The sequence below is a fragment of the Parasteatoda tepidariorum genome, chromosome 6 (assembly GCF_043381705.1).
Source record: "Parasteatoda tepidariorum isolate YZ-2023 chromosome 6, CAS_Ptep_4.0, whole genome shotgun sequence".
NCBI classification, from domain to species: domain Eukaryota; kingdom Metazoa; phylum Arthropoda; class Arachnida; order Araneae; family Theridiidae; genus Parasteatoda; species Parasteatoda tepidariorum.
In genome coordinates this window covers 88431422-88448907 of record NC_092209.1, presented here as the reverse complement: position 1 = coordinate 88448907, position 17486 = coordinate 88431422, and the positions used below count along the sequence as shown (strand labels likewise).

Genomic DNA, 17486 nt, shown 5'->3' with positions numbered 1-17486 from the left:
ATTTTTAAAATCGAATTTAAAAATAACACNACCCCCCCCCCCCCCCGATTTCATGGTATTCCGAATATCTGAATTTGTAATAAAATCCCCAGTCACATTTTATTTAAATATAAAATATTTCTACCATGTTCTTTAAAAATTATGGTGTTCTCTAAAAAAATGAATGAAAAAACATCTTTTCTAGAGCGAATTATCTTTTAAACTTCTGTGATTTCAGAATTTTCGTTATTATTCATTTTTTATTTTATCAATTTAAAATTCTAGCTGAAGCAAGCCAGTCATTGGAATTTTTTTTTAATTCCGAAATGAGAAAAGAAAAATCAGGAGTATTTCTTTCCTTTCGGATGAACAAGAAAAGTATCTTAAGAATATAATTCTGCAGAAAAAAATTATTTGCTTTTGTATTTTTTCAGCTATTTTAATTGCTTCAACTCTTTCCTTACTATCTGAATTTTTCTTTTTCTAAATTTAAAACCAATAAATATGAATATGCAGAGTATGACAGTTTTGGTTATACCTATCATTTCAATTTATATTATAATGGTTTTTTAAATTTCTTGCTGTGTTTTTATCGGAGAAAATAGTAACTTCGTTAAGTCATGAAAAATTCTAGGAATTAGTCATGGAAAGTCATAAATTTGAAAATCTAAAATTTAGCAGATAATGTATGTAAGATAATAATGATTTAGTGGTAAATCTGATATAGATTTGGCTGTTCGACGCAAGTGATGAAATAAAATTTGAAATAATAAATTTGTAGGCGAAACTTTGAACTCCACTTAGTATATACAAACCTTTTGACTCAACCTTATATGTAAGTTGTTTTTTCATGAATAAGTGAAACATGGGGAAATATTTCTTCAAATATTAGTTCTGGTTTGATTTTATGAAATGCTAAACTGACAAGCTATGTGTAGTTTTTATACAAAATACAAAAAAAAAACTTTTTACCAATTATATGGATACTTAATAGTAATCTGCGTACATGCTAAATTTATAAAATTTTATTTCAATTATAATGATAAAATATTCATGTTACGTTTCTATCTTTCAGGTAAAATGTGAACCTTATATACCAGATTATCAAGATAGGTTTGGAGATGTTGAAGTAACTGTCATAAGAGTCATACCTCGTGAAGGTTACACCATTAGAGAACTCTTTTTAAGAGTAAGTCGCATCATTTTCTAATGTACTTCTGTGGAGCTAGTTTTACTGGATCTCTCAAAAGTGAATTGGTTTCAAAAATAGATTGAAATGAAGTAGAAGGGGGGAAATTTTATTGTTTACTGCATTTTGCTTCAAGGGTATATTTACTGCCATTTAGCAGTACCTTCACAAATTCAACTTTAGGAAAAACGGTAGTTTCACAATTTAATTTTGAAAAAGCAAGTTCTCATACAAACCCTGTTCTCGTTGAAATCTATGGAAGAGAGTAGCTTTTCCGTTAGCTGCCTTTTACGAAAAGGTTGCCCATGTTTGGTCAGATAGTGCAATGTGATAAGTCTAACCAGTCGCTTTACGCCATATCAAAGTGAGCTTTTTTTGCTGAGTTTTTTTTAATGAAACAACGAGAACCCTAAATAATCAGAGAGTCGTAATTCAAACATTATTCTAAGCATTCGAATATTACCTTACGCACTATTGTAAATTTATTCTAACAGACCTTTATTTTTTATGAAATATTTTTTTCTCTGTGAAACTTTTTTCTGTTTGTTGTTCTCATAATGAAAATAACTTTTAGTGCTAGTACTGTTAAATGCATGTTTTTATTTAATTCAAGTTGAAATTTAATTATGGACAATGGTTTTTATGGATTTTAAATTTGGATACAATTTTAATCCCAAAATTTAACAACAGCAAAATTGTTTTTGAATATATGAGGGAAAATGTATAGAAATTTACGAGTAATAATATGATTAATAAATATATGATTTTTATTTGTAGTGGCAATTTTTAAAAATATTTTCTACCTTTACCATATTTTTGTGTTGATTTTTTAATATAATTTTTAATTTTCACAAATTACTTTGAAATTTAACAAAATAGGTACCTCTCAAAAAAGCCTAGACAGACCCCTGCCTTCAGAAATTAGATGATAATTTCGCCAATTTTAAAAATTTGTAAGTGAAAAAATCTATGAAAAAGAGATAGAAATTAACGGTTTGCTATTTCGTGCTTAGGAACCTAGAAATTTGCTCCCCAAATTTTAAAATTGGATACCAATTTCTTCAGCTACTGAAAAGAAAACTATTAAGCCTGTTTCTTACTGCATTACAGACAATTCCAACTAAATTATTTGTTCAGGTGTTTGCTAATTTTTCCCTCAGACTGTATAACGTTATTGCTGCTGTAAAATTGAAGATGTTTTGAAAGTGCTTAGCAACCTAGAAATTTTCTCCTCAAATTTCAAAATCAGTAAAAATTTCATCAGTAGGTGGTGCTACTGACTAGAAAACTGTTAAGCAGTGTTTCTTACTGCATTCCGGACTATTCCAATAAATTGCAGGTGTTAGCTAATTTTTCCCTCAGACTTTATAACATTATTTGCTGCTGTAAAATGGCAGTTATTTTGAAAGCATTATTTTATAATTTTACTTGGTAAGCAGCGCCATCTGTGTTTTGTTTTAACGTCTGTTTCTTCAAATTATTTATTAAAATTATTGGTCATTTTTGAAATCTCTAGTAGCAAAATAACATAAACTTTAACGCAGGGCAGCAAGTGCTTCAGATTATCCCAGAAAATGGGGGGGGGGTTACAGACAGAAAAATTCTACAACTGGCAAAAATTAAAGATAAAACGTAAAGGAAAATATTTTTCTATCTTCATTTACAGAAAACAAAAAATAGTTATGTCTTTTTTCTTTCTTTTTTTTAAAAAAAATTTTGATACACATAATTTTAATTTTTTCTGATTATTGTTTAATTTGTCTACAAAGTATTGTGATTATATGAATAGTAGTAGTATAGAGTTTTATTTGAAGAAACTTTTAATAAATCGAAATTCTTTTAATTTCCTTTTTTTAAAATGAAACGATTTTATTTTAACATTATTCTTTGCAAGTTTAACCTTTCTTTCTGATTTCGATATTAGGCTTAGCATGAGCATTTTATTTTGTTCTTTCTTTTTGGGGGTAAAGCTAAAATAGGATGGTATAAAGTTCAAATTAAATTTTAACAATAAGCTTTTTATTTATAACTTCATCATATTCTATTTATCATATATTCTATTATCATATCATCACATCATATTCAATTTCTATTTGTAGTGTGTCTACCACTACAAAATTACTATTTCCAATTCAATAGTATATAGGACATTTTAATTTGATTCTATGTTGGGGTACCTTTTCTTAGATATAGGTTGACATTGTCGATGTGACTCTTCCCACTTTGGAGACTCAGAGGTGATGTGACCACACCTTCCTTAGCAGAAACGCCCACTTCGATATGAACATGCCTACTTAGATGGATGGTCCACGTTGAACAGTTGACTTGTGACTGCGACATTGTCCATCTTCTCACTCTGTTGCTACTCAGTCTCAAAAAATCTCACCTGCTAATGGCAACACAGGAGTGACCATGAACGTGAATTTAATACAACTATCACAACCAGCTCTTAAAACAGAGTTCCCACGGGTCAGGGAAAACTTGGAATTGTCAGGGAATTTTATTTTTATTCTAAAAATCAGGGAAAGTTAAAAAACATTTTACAAAAATCTGGAATATTCCTATATCATACCTGAAAAATAACCAGTCTTAAAATTGTCAGTAACAGTAATCAGTTATATAGATTCCAGTTAAATAATTCTAACATCTATTGCAATTATATGTTGTGAAAATATCACATTGTAGTCAAACTGAAATGTTCCCTTCCTCATTTAATAATATTTTTTTACACTGAAAATCTAATATTTCACGTTTCAAATAAAAGAATCAGAGTTTTCTGATGAAAATATGGTCTCAATTTTCATTTAAATTTACCTAGAATACCTGGAAAAGTCAGGGAATTTTTTTCTTTCTGAAATTCAGTGGGAACCCTGTCAAAAGTACGGCTATCTTAATACTGCTCTCTCTACCTTAAACAAAACCAGTGTGTCTACCACTATAATATTCCAATTCAATAGTATATAATACATGTTAACTCGATTCTATGTTGGAGTAACTTTTCATAGATGAATGTTGACATTGTCTATGTGACTCTCCCCAAACTATTTTAAAATAAATCTCCTTCTCAAAAAAAAATGTATTTATTTGCAGAAGGGAAGTGAAACGCACACTGTTCATCATTTTTGGTACACCACTTGGCCTGATCATAAAACACCTGAAACAGCAAAGCAGTTGTTAGCAATGGCTCTTGAAGTGGAAGGTCTAAGGCGTGATAATTCTGGAGCGACTAAGGGACCCATGATCGTTCACTGCAGGTAATTTCATCTTCTTTGAAAAAATACTTTAATGTGCATAAAATCTTATTTTTGATTTTCCATAATTCTGTTTTCCATAATATGTAACATAAATTATAGCTAAAACAATTAGTGATTAATGAAATCAATATAAAAATAGATTTCTTTAGAGATAAAGGTTATTAGTCAGAATTTTTTTATATTTTCTAAATTCACCCCTTAACAATTGGTTAATTTTCAAGAAAACGGTCATAAAAGTGCCTATTTAGCCAAATACACATATTTGATTAGTACTGACATCTAGTTTAAAATAAACTATCTACAATTACCCTAAAAAGATCTTGGTACTGCCATCAGGTGTGTAAAATGAGAAGTAAAATGTTTTCTGGACAAAAGAAATGAATTAGTTTTATTCTTATTGGCGCGTTACTACTGAACACTCCAGCCCGGAAATTTCACGGGAGCGATAAATAGAGGGCGAAACCTCACCTTGTCATTTTCACAGGAGCGAGAAGATAGGTTTTTATTAAAAAAAATATTCACAAATCACTTTGTCCATAACTGACATTATAGACAACAGTAAAACCAACATAATGATGAACTGAGGCATAAGATTAATCTAAACATCTGTGATTTTGTTTTGTTTTTTATCATTTTGTAATTTTTTATTAAAATTTTGAGAAATTGAAAAATAATCATATAGCAAAAAATTTTCTATGTTAGTACTTTTCATAACCCATGAAAACTAATCTATATCAACTTTATATTCATAAATTAAAAAGGATTGAAGTCAAGTGCTGGAAATTAATGCTTTTCAATTTGACTTTCTGAGGTTATTTGCTAATTAATTTTTGTTAAGTTTTATTTTGGATTGGAGATTGAATGTTCTCTGGTTCAAAATTATGATGTATGGATGAATGAAGGGGTCGGCACTGTAAAATGGACTGTGACGTACGAGTGTGGCTGGAATCGTTTTCCTGACCAAAAATGGCGTCACTGAAAAACAAGAAGCATACTCTCTGTCTTAAATTTGCTTGGTTTACAAATCAGGCTTGCTGCCATTGGCAAGTGGCATTAGAAACAACATCAACAAATAAATGTAAATTTATTGTTTGGAATTAAAATTATTTAACTTTTTCAGTGCCGGAATAGGTAGAACTGGATGCTTTATTGCTGCTAGCATTGGTATACAACAGCTTTTGGAAGAAAATTCTGTAGATGTTCTCGGAATAGTTTGCTCATTAAGAATTGACAGGTAAGTAATAAAAGCATTTTATGTTTTCTCTTGAAGATTTGTAAGTTACGTGTATAAATTTATTACATTATTTTACATCATTATTTTTTTACATTCATTTACAACTGGCCAGGCAGTCAGAGTGCCTGACTTTGAATTCACGTGAATTTAAAATACAACATTGCTATTGGTAGTCGCACGGTTGTAATATCAAACATCGAAGCAAGATTTTTAAACAACGCATTGCGATTCGTATTCACACAATTTAAAAATTATGCATCATGATTCTTATTTGTGCATATTAAAACTTCAATATCACAATTTTTATTTTTGCATTTTTAAAATTCGATATCGCTATTTTAAAATCCGTTGCTGTGACTCTTCTAAGAAGTAAGTTGGTTTTTTCTTAAATTAGTTATAAAGGTGTAATATTCTTTATTAGTAGATAATTAAATTAAAAATGTTTGTTAAAAAATTTATGTCGAACATGAAATGTGAGGTTTGTAAATTGATGTCAATTTTTTTTTTTTTTTTATGATTAAAATTTTCTGAGATTTTTCACTTAGCCTTACAATTACCCCGAATTAGTATTTTAAATTACATCAGTATTTCGAGTTGAAAATACCAATGTGACTGCTCTTCCAGTGAATAACAACGATGAAATAACTCTGTTCCAAATTGGCCGATACATCAGCTCCAATGAAGCTGTTTGGCGTATCTTTGAATTCCCAATTCATGAACGGGATCCAACCGTTATTCATTTAGCCATCCATCTTGAAAACGGTCAGAGCGTATATTTCACGAATGAGACAGCGATTGACCGAGCTATAAGTCCAACAAAAACTGCACTCACCGAATTTTTTGAATTGTGTAATCGTGCAGATGCTTTTGGTGCCTTTGCAGGAACATTACTCTACTCAGAAGTACCACACTATTTCACATGGGCTCAAACAAAAAAAAATGGACACCCCGCAAACAAGGCACACCGGTTGATGCATGTCCCGGTTTATTCAAATCAAACGCCTTGGGGAGAGTATTTACAGTCAATCCAAGGCTGACTGAGTGCTTTTATTTTCTACTGTTGCTGGTTAATGTCACTGGCTCATTGTCATTTCAAGATATACGTAAAGTCGATGGACATCAGCATCCAACGTATAAAGCTGCATGTCTTGCACTCGGCTTGCTGGAAGACGACAACCAGTGGGAATATATGCTTGCTGAAGCAGCATTGAACTGTACTGCAAAGCAAATTCGTCTACTATTTGCTATAGTATTAACTACATGTTTCCGGCCCGTATAGAAACATTATGGGATAATCACAAAGATTCGATAACTGATGATATCAACATCGCACACGTTGCAATGATCTAACGATAGCATTCAGGGATGCTATGTACAATGAAGCACTGATTGCTATTGAGGATCTTCGTATTATTATTGCCAACTTGCCAGTCAGTCATTTCGGTAAGCCTTCGCCAAATCGAAGTGCATCTGATTTATTAAACACTGACATGAATCGTGAACTTCAGTACAATACAATAGAAATGGCAGCGATTGTTACTCGCAATGTTCTACTAATGAATGAGGAACAAAGGAACATTTATGACCGCATTATGCTCGCAGTTTCGGCAGGACAAGGTGGATTTTTTTTTTTTAATGCACCAGGTGGAACTGGCAAAACATTTATTATTTCGCTAATTTAAGCTGCCACTAAATATTCAAAACAACCCAGACGCAATGTGCAACATAAAAAAGCAATTGTTTATGGCCACAGTGTTGAAACACTGTAAAACAATCATCTTGGATGAATGCACTATGGCACACAAACATTCGCTTGAGGCGTTGAACAGGACATTGAAAGATGTGAAAAACGATGACAAATTATTTGGCGGCACTCTGTTACTCCTTTCAGGTGATTTCAGACAAACACTTAGCGTCATTTCGCATTCAACGTACGCTGATGAAATCAATGCTTGCTTGAAATCATCTCCACTGTGACGTAATGTTGAAAAGTTTAACTAAAAGTAAATATGCACTTCCAAATGCTTCAAGATCCATCTGCTGAAACATACTCAAAACAATTGTTAGATATCGGTGGTGGAAAAGTTACTATGGATGAGACTGGATGCATAAAATTACCGGACGATTTCTGCATAATCATTGATTCACAAGATGCTCTCATTAATCTAATATTTCCCGATGTACACACACAATACATTCATCATGAGTGGCTGGCAGAAAGGGGGATCTTAGCAACAAAAAATGTGGACGTCAACGAATTGAATCTGAAGATACAATAGTTATTACCAGGTAACTTGGTGACATATAAATCTGCTGATGCAGTTTGTGATCCCATTGAAGCTGCAAATTTTCCAACAGAGTTTTTAAACTAATTGGATTTACCAGGCATACCACCGCATAATTTAGTACTCAAAGTTGGATCTCTGGTTATTTTGCTTCGTAATTTGAACCCACCACAGCTGTGCAATGGCAAATTCCGGGGCGAAAGTATATTTCTTCTTTGAATCCCTATTATACCCACAGATGTGCCAATTCAATTTAAACGCATTCAGTTCCCCATTAGATTGGCATTTGCAATGATAAGGCCAAACACTGTCTGTTTGTGGCTTAGATTTGAGCAAACCATCCAGTTTATTTGTGTTAGCTAAAGATGGAATGACAAAAAATATTGTACATTCCATTGCATTAAGAGATTAATATTGTTGACTAATATTTTCAGAATTCGTTGTATATATAATTTTTTTAAAAAAAGTTCACATAAATTTAAAAAAATATTATTTAGTGTGTTGTTATTTTCACATTCCGTCATCGTTCACAGCGCTCCATGCCTCTTCCACTCATATACCACGTACGCACACANAGAATTCGTTGTATATATAATTTATAAAAAAAAAGTTTACATGAATTTAAAAATATATTATTTAGTGTGTTGTTATTTTCACATTCCGTCATCGTTCACAGCGCTCCATGCCTCTGCCACTCATATACCACGTATGCACACACTTACAATAAATAAGATATATTTTTATACTCTAGAAATAATTCATATGGCAAAACAACGTTTGCCGGATCAGCTAGTATATATATATTTAAAAACTTATTAGGAAACTACCGGAAATTCTGTTTCGTATTTTTTTCTTTTAACCCACTGAGGATTCCTCACGTAAAAAGTTGGAATGAACAAGAGGGTTCCTGAACGCGAAAGTTTTTGAAATGCATCATCAATGATTTTACTCAAGAAATTTTCAGGATTTTTTAATTGAGCTCACAATCACCCCTGCATTATTAAAATATGTTCAGCTGTTCCTTTTCTTCTCTAAGTTTTTCCAGGAATTAAAATTAGTATAGTTAGCCCAATATAGCTCACACAACAGTGCAGTAATTGTGTAATATAGCTCTCAGTATAAACATATATAATGTAACAACAATGTAATGTAGCTCACACAAGAGCACAGTAATTGTTATGTTTCCTCTTAATACATTGTGTATAATATGTACAGGGAAAACACAGGGAATTTTTTTTTCCAGATTTAAGTGACAGCCCTGATTGGGTAGTCTCAACAATTTAGTATGCACCATGGCAACCACTATTTCTTTTTTTTGACTATCACAACCATTATTTCATATTTTTTACTTTGATCTTCTTATATTGAGTAATAGGCACAAATGGATCATGTAATATTTATTGTTACTCTTAGGGGAGGGATGATACAGACAGCGGAGCAATACGAGTTTGTGCATCAGGCTCTTAGCATATTTGAGGTAACAATGCCCGGAGGAGATTGATAGAAGGAAAATGAGTTGATTTGATTTGTTATTTCAATGTATCGGAGTTGTGATTGATGTATTGTTTCAGTGTTCATGCTGATTGTTAAGTGTCTGTGGTTGTTAGGAACTGTGTTCCTGTTTGCTGGTGTCTGTTAATTGCTTAACATGTGGATCATGTTATGTAACGTCGCACATTGTTGCGTTGCTGAGAGGTTGTTACTTGTCCCATTTTGTTTGCATTGTTGTAACCTGTGTGATTGTTAAATGTGAAAATATTTATCATTGTTTGTTTTTTTAAAATCCTTGTGACAATGTTGGTATTATTAATTTTTGTTTTTCTGTGTATGTATCATGTTAATTTAGTTACATCATATAGAGAATTGATTTTTTTTCTTTTTTATTGGAATTTGGTGAATTTATTTATTCTTTAGTGTTAAACATTTATTTTGATGTTATTGGTCGTAATTCATTATTACTTTTTTTTAATTATCATGTATTGCGGATTAAAAAATATTTATTTTTTCATATAAGTATAGTGTTATTTTCTTTTTTTGTTATGTCATTTATAAACATAATAGTTAGGGTTATTTAGGGCTTTAAATTGTCCAATTATATTGTGTGAGGTTATTATATTTGTAGTTTATTTTAAAGGGTCTAAAATAGAGCTTAAATCATTTTCAATTTATATGCAAGAAATAAAATTTAGTATTCTTATTTTCTAGTAAGAAATGTTTTTGTTTTTAAAACGAACACTTTACTTACAGTGTTTCTCAAAAAATGCATGATAGGCAACAATTCTTTACTTAATTTCTATTAAAGATCAAAGAAAGTGAAAAAAAACAATGCAGTTAATATGTTGCAATTTTCTTACAACGAACTTCTTTTGAAATTTTTGTATTAGCAGCTCTTATTGAATGGATATATATGTTTTTCAATTTATTTCTTTTTTTTTCTCTAAAGAGTTATAGATTATTGTATAGAGTAATTATTTTTAGTAGAACACCTTCCTTTTCTCTCCCGTCAAAACAAGTTTTGCTCTCTATTTCTTGTGCTCGTGATATTTCTGGGCTCTAGTGTTCAAAAGTAACATGCTAATAAAATTATTATATTTATTTTGTATGCCCCTGAATCATATTTATTTCTCCATCTTTTCACCAGGTGGCAGTATCAGACTATTTGTAATTAGTCTGGAAATAGCTAGTTTATTTGTAACTAGATGTCAGCACTCATTAAACATGTAAGTTAAAAATTAGAAAAGAAAGCATATATTGTGTTTGCGCTTAGTTATATAATATTCTTCATTTTAAAAAAAGCACTTTTTTGTCTGTTTCTTCAAAATTATGTGACGATTAAGGGCACTATTCTTAGGAATGTTTTTTTCTTCCTTCTTTAGATAAGAGGTGCTTAACAATTTTAGTAAAAGGGTATAAAAAGAAAACACTTTTGGCTTTCTCATGCCAAGATAAATTTAGGATTTATATCAGTTTATAATACTACAATTATTCTTTTGCTTAATAAAAATATTAGCTGCTTGTTTAAAAAATTAAAATGCAAAGTATCTGTAAAATGTTTTCAAATTAAGACACCTCTCATATTTTATACACTCTGTCTTCTTTAATTTAAATAAATTATTATGAAGAAAAATTAGTTTTATTATTATAATTTATTTATTTTTGTTATGCATAAATTGCTTACATATTTAATCTAAATTGAATTTCTAATCTACATTTGTTTTGAATATTTTTTAGCAAGTACCCCTAAATTTTTCAGTTTTTATATTTAATTTGGGTGCGTTTTGCTAAGTTTATTGAAATTAATTTGAAACGAGTTTTAAAATTTTCATCTTACTTATGTAGCTTTTTTCTAATAATTTTTTATTTACAAGCAAGGGGTGACATTAACCAGTTAAGGGTTGTATTTGTCCCCTAGGCTACTGTATATTCTTTTATGCAAGTACACATTTCTTTTCCAAGGCAAATAAAATACTTAATAGTTAAAAAAAATTAAAATTATTTTGAAATACAGAAAATACTTTTTTAATTGACTTGAAACTGAAATATTTTTGACAACAAAAAAAAGCTACTGTAAAATAATCTTGAATTTCAATTCTTTTTAAAGTTCTTAACCTAACTTTCCTTTTATTTCTTTTTTGGCTCTTTTATGAAAAATACTTTTTTAAATTTAAATAAAACTGAAATGTTTTTGCTGCTATTTTAAAATAATCATGAATTTCCATCTTTATAAAATTCTTACCCTTACTCTCTCTCTCTCTCTTTTCTGTAAAGTTTTTAAAAATGAATCGATAGTTTGAAACTAAGGAACCTACTTTTTATTTCTTTTAAGCAAAGTTTTTGAGACCTAATGTATTCTTATTCTTATAAGAAAGACGGTGAGAAAAATACTATTAGCTAATGCATATTTAATGCTACATATTTTTATAACTCATATAATGACTTCACAAAATCACATATTTAGTACTTGCTAATGTGCCAGTGTTTATACTAGCAATTTTTTAGCTAATAGTAAATTCAAACTTTTTATCTTATTTGTTTATTTTAGAATTTCACATGTATCTATCTTTTCATGCATAGTTTTTAGATAAATTTCCATGCATTTTTTTTTATTACATGAAGCATTTTCTGCTACATTAGTTAAATTGCAAAAATTTCTCATTTCTGGGATAACATTGTGTATTTAAAGTGGTATGAAATCATTTAATATTGTATGTCTTAACTTGTGAACAGTTTAAGGTAGTATTTGAACATTTATGTTCCATCATGTTAGGTTTTTTAAACAGTTTTTCAATAATTGTGTATTATATAAAAAATCTTCTAATAGTTTAAGCATAATATATGTTTTTAAAAATTTCATGCTTTGTTAATTTAAATTGTGTGCCAATTTTATTACTTTTTAGTCCATTTCTTTAAATGAGAAGTTGACTCTTTATTGCTCATTTTTTTCCTAATCAGCAAAATCTAACATTCAACTAATAGTTCATTAAAGTTTTCAACCATGTTTATTTATACTACAACTCATTTTAACTGCTATTCAACCTTATGATGTACTGAATTTGTACTATTAAATTTAATTATACCAATTTTAAAACTGTATTCTTTCTTTGAAAAAAAAATTAAGTACCTAGTTGTTTGTAAATAATGATCTGTGCCTCATTGTATAAAACTAATTCATTTGTAGAAACTGTACATATTCTTTCTGGAAATTATGCATTTTAAAGTTTTTTAGAAATCACGCACGAAAGCTGTATTTTTACTAGATAATGAAGTTTAAGGTACATAACTGCATATTTTAAATCCGATTGGTTATTCTAAAAAAATTTTATAAAGAACTTTGGCTAAGCCCTTTTAATTAATACAAATGCATCAAATGTCATGCTTACATTTATTGTTTCGAAATTCAAATGATTGAGTTTGGATTGAAAATGAGGCAATATAAAAATGCCAGTAAATTATACTGTATCATCTTTAATTCTACATACAGTGTCATTGAAAACAAAGGAGCAAATTTCATATATGGCAATCGGTGCATGATATTTTATGTGAGATTGTGTTAGAAATCAATGACCAGCAATCAACGCATCAAATTAATTTAGACAATTCCTCTTTGTGCTGCCTATTGCCATCGTTTGGAATCTGCTTCTTTTTATTTTGAATGATTGTTATTTCACATACCCCTGTATTTTTTGTGGTATTTGTTTTTGAATTTAGATTTTCATTGTATTTTAGATTCATTTCTGTCATAAGCTATATAGTACTCAGGGTTGCCACTCCACAGGAAAAACTTGGAAAATGCAGGGAATTTTAGTAGATGGGTACTTTATTTACGTTGCACTAAAGCTGCACAATGTGCTATTGGCGACGTTCTGAGAAACATCCCTGATCCGAAGACGTGCCATCGCAATTTTGATCCTCTGCAGAGGGGTGGCTTCTCTGCTACGGTAGTCTGGCGATCTGCACACGAAGTCAAGCACTTTGCTGTAGAACAGTTTAACGAGGACCAATACCACTCACCCTTGGTCCCTATGCAGGCTGGTCGACCACCCGCTTACTGGGCTCAGCCTGTGATGCTTGACTTCAGTGTTTTACTCGGATTCGTGTCTTTACGAACAGTCCACTGCGGGACACAGGAAATTTAAAAATAATCTAGAATAACAGGGAATTTTGAATTTCTCCTTACAAACTGGGAAAATACAGGGATTATTCGTCTTTTAAAAACAAACCTATACACCCTGGGAAATACAGGGAATTTAAAATCACCTAAAATAATAAATATAATCACCTAAAATAACAAACTGGGAAAATAAAGGGAATTTTGTTTCGTATTTTTGTCTTTTAAAAAATGGTGACCAATCAAAGTGTAATCTATGGGATATTTAAAGATGATAGTTCAGCTATATTAAATTATTTAATTTCTAACAGCATTATTTCTTTAATGTTGAGCTGTTCCTTATTTCCCTAAGTTTTTCCAGCAATTAAACTAGCATCGATATTCCTAGTATAGCACACAAGAGCACTGTGATTGTGTTTTTTCTCATAATATATTGTGTATGTTATGTGCAGGGGAAAAACAGGGCAATCCTGATACTATATTAAGTGATCATTTACATGTACAAATTCTTAATTTAAGATTTATAAATTAGTTTGTGTGGTAATATAAAAGCCTTTTATATGTTATGTTGGTGCCAAATTACTTAATATTAATGTTGTGGAATGGATGTCATAATATAATGTTATCTTCTAAGACGAGAAAACTTATATTTATTTTTAATCATTTTGTTTGTTTCTGGTATTCATTGTAAAAGTGCCATATCTTCATGTCTATATGTTATGAACCTCAAATATCTTGTATTGTTTGGTTATTTATTGATGTTTTAAAAGTTGTGAAAGACAAATTTATAATTTCATTACTAATAAATATCTGATTTTTAAAAAAAAATTTCTCAGTCTAAAATATTGCAATTCTATAATGCTTTTAGTATTTTAAGCACTTAAAGTTTTACTCACGTTTTTACAATTATTGTAGCTTGAACACATCGGTAGACAAATTGTTTTGAATTTGTTAACATCATAATAATCGCAAATTTGGGTACTTATCAGTTTGGAGATCATGTGTTGGCGACTGCTTTTCGAGTTGTTGACAACACAAACATTGGCCCCTATAACTGATAAGGATGTATTTTTAATATAATGGTGTATTGTCAAAAATATTGATATTTAATAATTTATTACTGTATTGTATTTAACTAATTTATATTATTTTTACATTGTCATTATTTTCATTACCAAATAAAATTTATTAATACTACTCATAATTTGTTATTATTAGTGTTAATATTTGATAATTATTGTTATTTATGCATTTTGATGTTTTATGTTGACAATATCATCCTCTTCGATATTTAGTTATCTATAATAATTTCAATATTATTGTATTTGGCATATATTGGTGGCGTTAATATTTGAGATACTGTTGTATTTAGTTCACCTATATGTATTATTGGTTAATTTGCATAAACCAAAATCTGGCGTCACTCCTAGTTCATGTTGGCAAACTTGGCTCCATTGTCATTGATAACGGATAAGTACTCAAATTTGTATTCTATTTGTTATGAAAATGTGTCTATCATTGTTTTTAAAAGAAAAAAAACGATTTTTAATGTCAATTTACTGCTTTCATGTTTAAAGTTTGTTTTATAAAAGAATAATTACATTTTTAAATTTTATTCTCATGAAACTGAGATACATAAAAAGATATAAAAATGTTGGTAGATGTTATATTGTTCCATTAAGCATAACTTTATGAACACCAAGTATTTAATAGTGTGCACTCAAGAATTGTATTTTAATCAACGTGTCTCTAATCATCTATCTATTTCTGTCCAAATTTTTTTTTTTTTTTTTTGCAGATTANATTTATTTTTTTTTTTTTTTTAAATTCTTTTACTAAATGTTAGTTTAGCCAAAGTTTATAAGTTATGATTGCCAAATAATGTGTTTATTTATATTCCGTTTCTATGTGTTTAAGTTTAAAAATGAATTCATGCTGTCTTATTGAGTATGCATATTTTTTACTGGGGCTGCATAATGTCACTAAATTAGAAAGTGCATTTATACTGTCTTATTGAGTATGCATATTTTTTACTTGGGCTGTATGATGTCACTGGGTCTAAATATGCATTTAAGCCGTCACTGATTCTGTGAGTGCATTTATGCTATTTTATTGAGTGCACTTATATCCTACGGGGGCCAAATGAATTGCATTTAATTATGGTGTTCTTCGATTTTAAATTAAGGGATTTTTTTTAAAATTTTCTTTAGGTTTTTTTATTTTATTCAAAATTAAAATTGAAAAATATTCATTTTATGTAATTAAGGCATGCAAATAGTCTTATTTTTACACAAACTTTTTCAAGAGCATGATTTAAACTTATGGATAAAAATAATTATTTAGATCACTATTTCGACATGAGACAACATAAATATATGTAATTAGTTTTTTTTCCTTGTAAACATCCTGTCAATAGTACATTTGATGTTACTGTCATATAATTCCTTTTTGTCTTAGATGGAGAGATAGTAAAAACTGCTGATTAGATTTAAAAAAGAAATTGTTAGTCACAAATATTTAAAACATGTAAATTAGTAAAATTAATTCTCTTAAATAAGTATTTTATAATATTCATTTCTTATAAGTTTTTTCAATAATAAAAAATATTTTTAAAAAATGGAATCGATTTGTTGTCTCTTCCTGGCCAAATTCGATTATTGCCAGTTTTTTTAGTAAATGGTTTTATTATAGCAACGTTTATGTTTCTTTTTAATTACCTTTATTATATATTAGAGTCCTCATCATTTTATTTCTATGATCAAAACTCATAAGATCTGAAATTTTTCAAAAAAATTATTTTGCAATTATTCTCTCTCCGAATTTAACATAATCCAAATTTGAATTTTTTCACAAATGTGTTAGCTTTATTAAATTTTTTTTCATGTATTTTTAAAAAAATAATTAAAAGCAAAAGTCTTTTTGTAAACATTGCTCATACCTCGCTGCCTTTCTTGTCAGTAAAAATAAACAGATGCCCTAATTTGCTTACGTAGGATTTCAGAGGTCAATATTATTTTCAATATTTGTCTGATTTGGAAGGAAAAAAAATCATAGTTCTGTTTAAAAAGCTTTATTTAAATTATCTCAAACCACAGAAGACGTGATACAAATCAATTCCAAAAGAAGAAAAAAATTAATAACAAACTTGTTTACTTTATTATCCAGCACATCCAAGGAGAAAAAAATAGCAAACATTGCTAGTGGTTTGTGAATCTATTTAATTAGCAAAAGGTTTTCAACTTGTGATTCTTAAAGGAATTATGTGACAGTAGATTTGTTCATTCATAATTGCTGGAAAAAAAAATTCAGTGTGTGCTCAATTTATAGATTTATAACAGCCTGTTATAATCCATCCTAACTATGTAAAAATATATATAGTTTATTGGTGTGAAATTTTACCTTTGATCAAATCAAAAGTGTTATTTTTCTGTAGCGTTTTTTTGTTAACTGAAATAAAACACAATTTTGAAAAAAGCACATGAAATAGTATGTTATATGTATTGATATAATGCTGTGTATATACATAAATATATTGACTCTGTTATAAAAGTTTTAATGCTTATGTTTTTACCCTTAAAGTCTACGACATTGGCATATGTGAATTTTCAAACGAATGTTGCAAATAAAGTTTCATTTTGAAATAATGAGTAATTACTTTGTGTATTTCACTCCATGTTACATAAAATGTCCTTGATAATTAATTTGCTTGAAACATTACATAACATTTCCTAAATAATGGGATTTACCTAAAAAAAAACATTCCATGCTATTTCCTTGATAATAAGTGTAGGTTAACAATTTAATAACTTTTTTTCTTCAAAGTCGAGCGACGGGAAGGTTTCCGTGCCGTGCGTTTTCAGCGGCAGAATAATTGCAACTTCCCCGCAGTAGCCCGCAAAAAAAAACACAACTTGAAGGACTTAACTCCTTATTACCA

General features: G+C 29.5%; 1 protein-coding gene across 2 annotated transcripts in view; it reads left to right on the top strand.

The window, feature by feature from the left end:
• Positions 1 to 17193, top strand: part of LOC107453220 (tyrosine-protein phosphatase non-receptor type 5) — a 36109-nt gene extending 18916 nt beyond the window's left edge. For both annotated transcript variants that reach the window (XM_043051601.2, XM_071182825.1), the window contains 4 exons: positions 1055 to 1168; positions 4259 to 4422; positions 5543 to 5656; positions 9355 to 17193. In XM_043051601.2, the coding sequence (XP_042907535.1) occupies positions 1055 to 1168; positions 4259 to 4422; positions 5543 to 5656; positions 9355 to 9442 (480 nt within the window). In that variant the 3' untranslated portion in view covers positions 9443 to 17193. The remainder of the gene's footprint in view (positions 1 to 1054; positions 1169 to 4258; positions 4423 to 5542; positions 5657 to 9354) is intronic.
• The last annotated feature ends 293 nt before the right edge of the window (positions 17194 to 17486 follow it).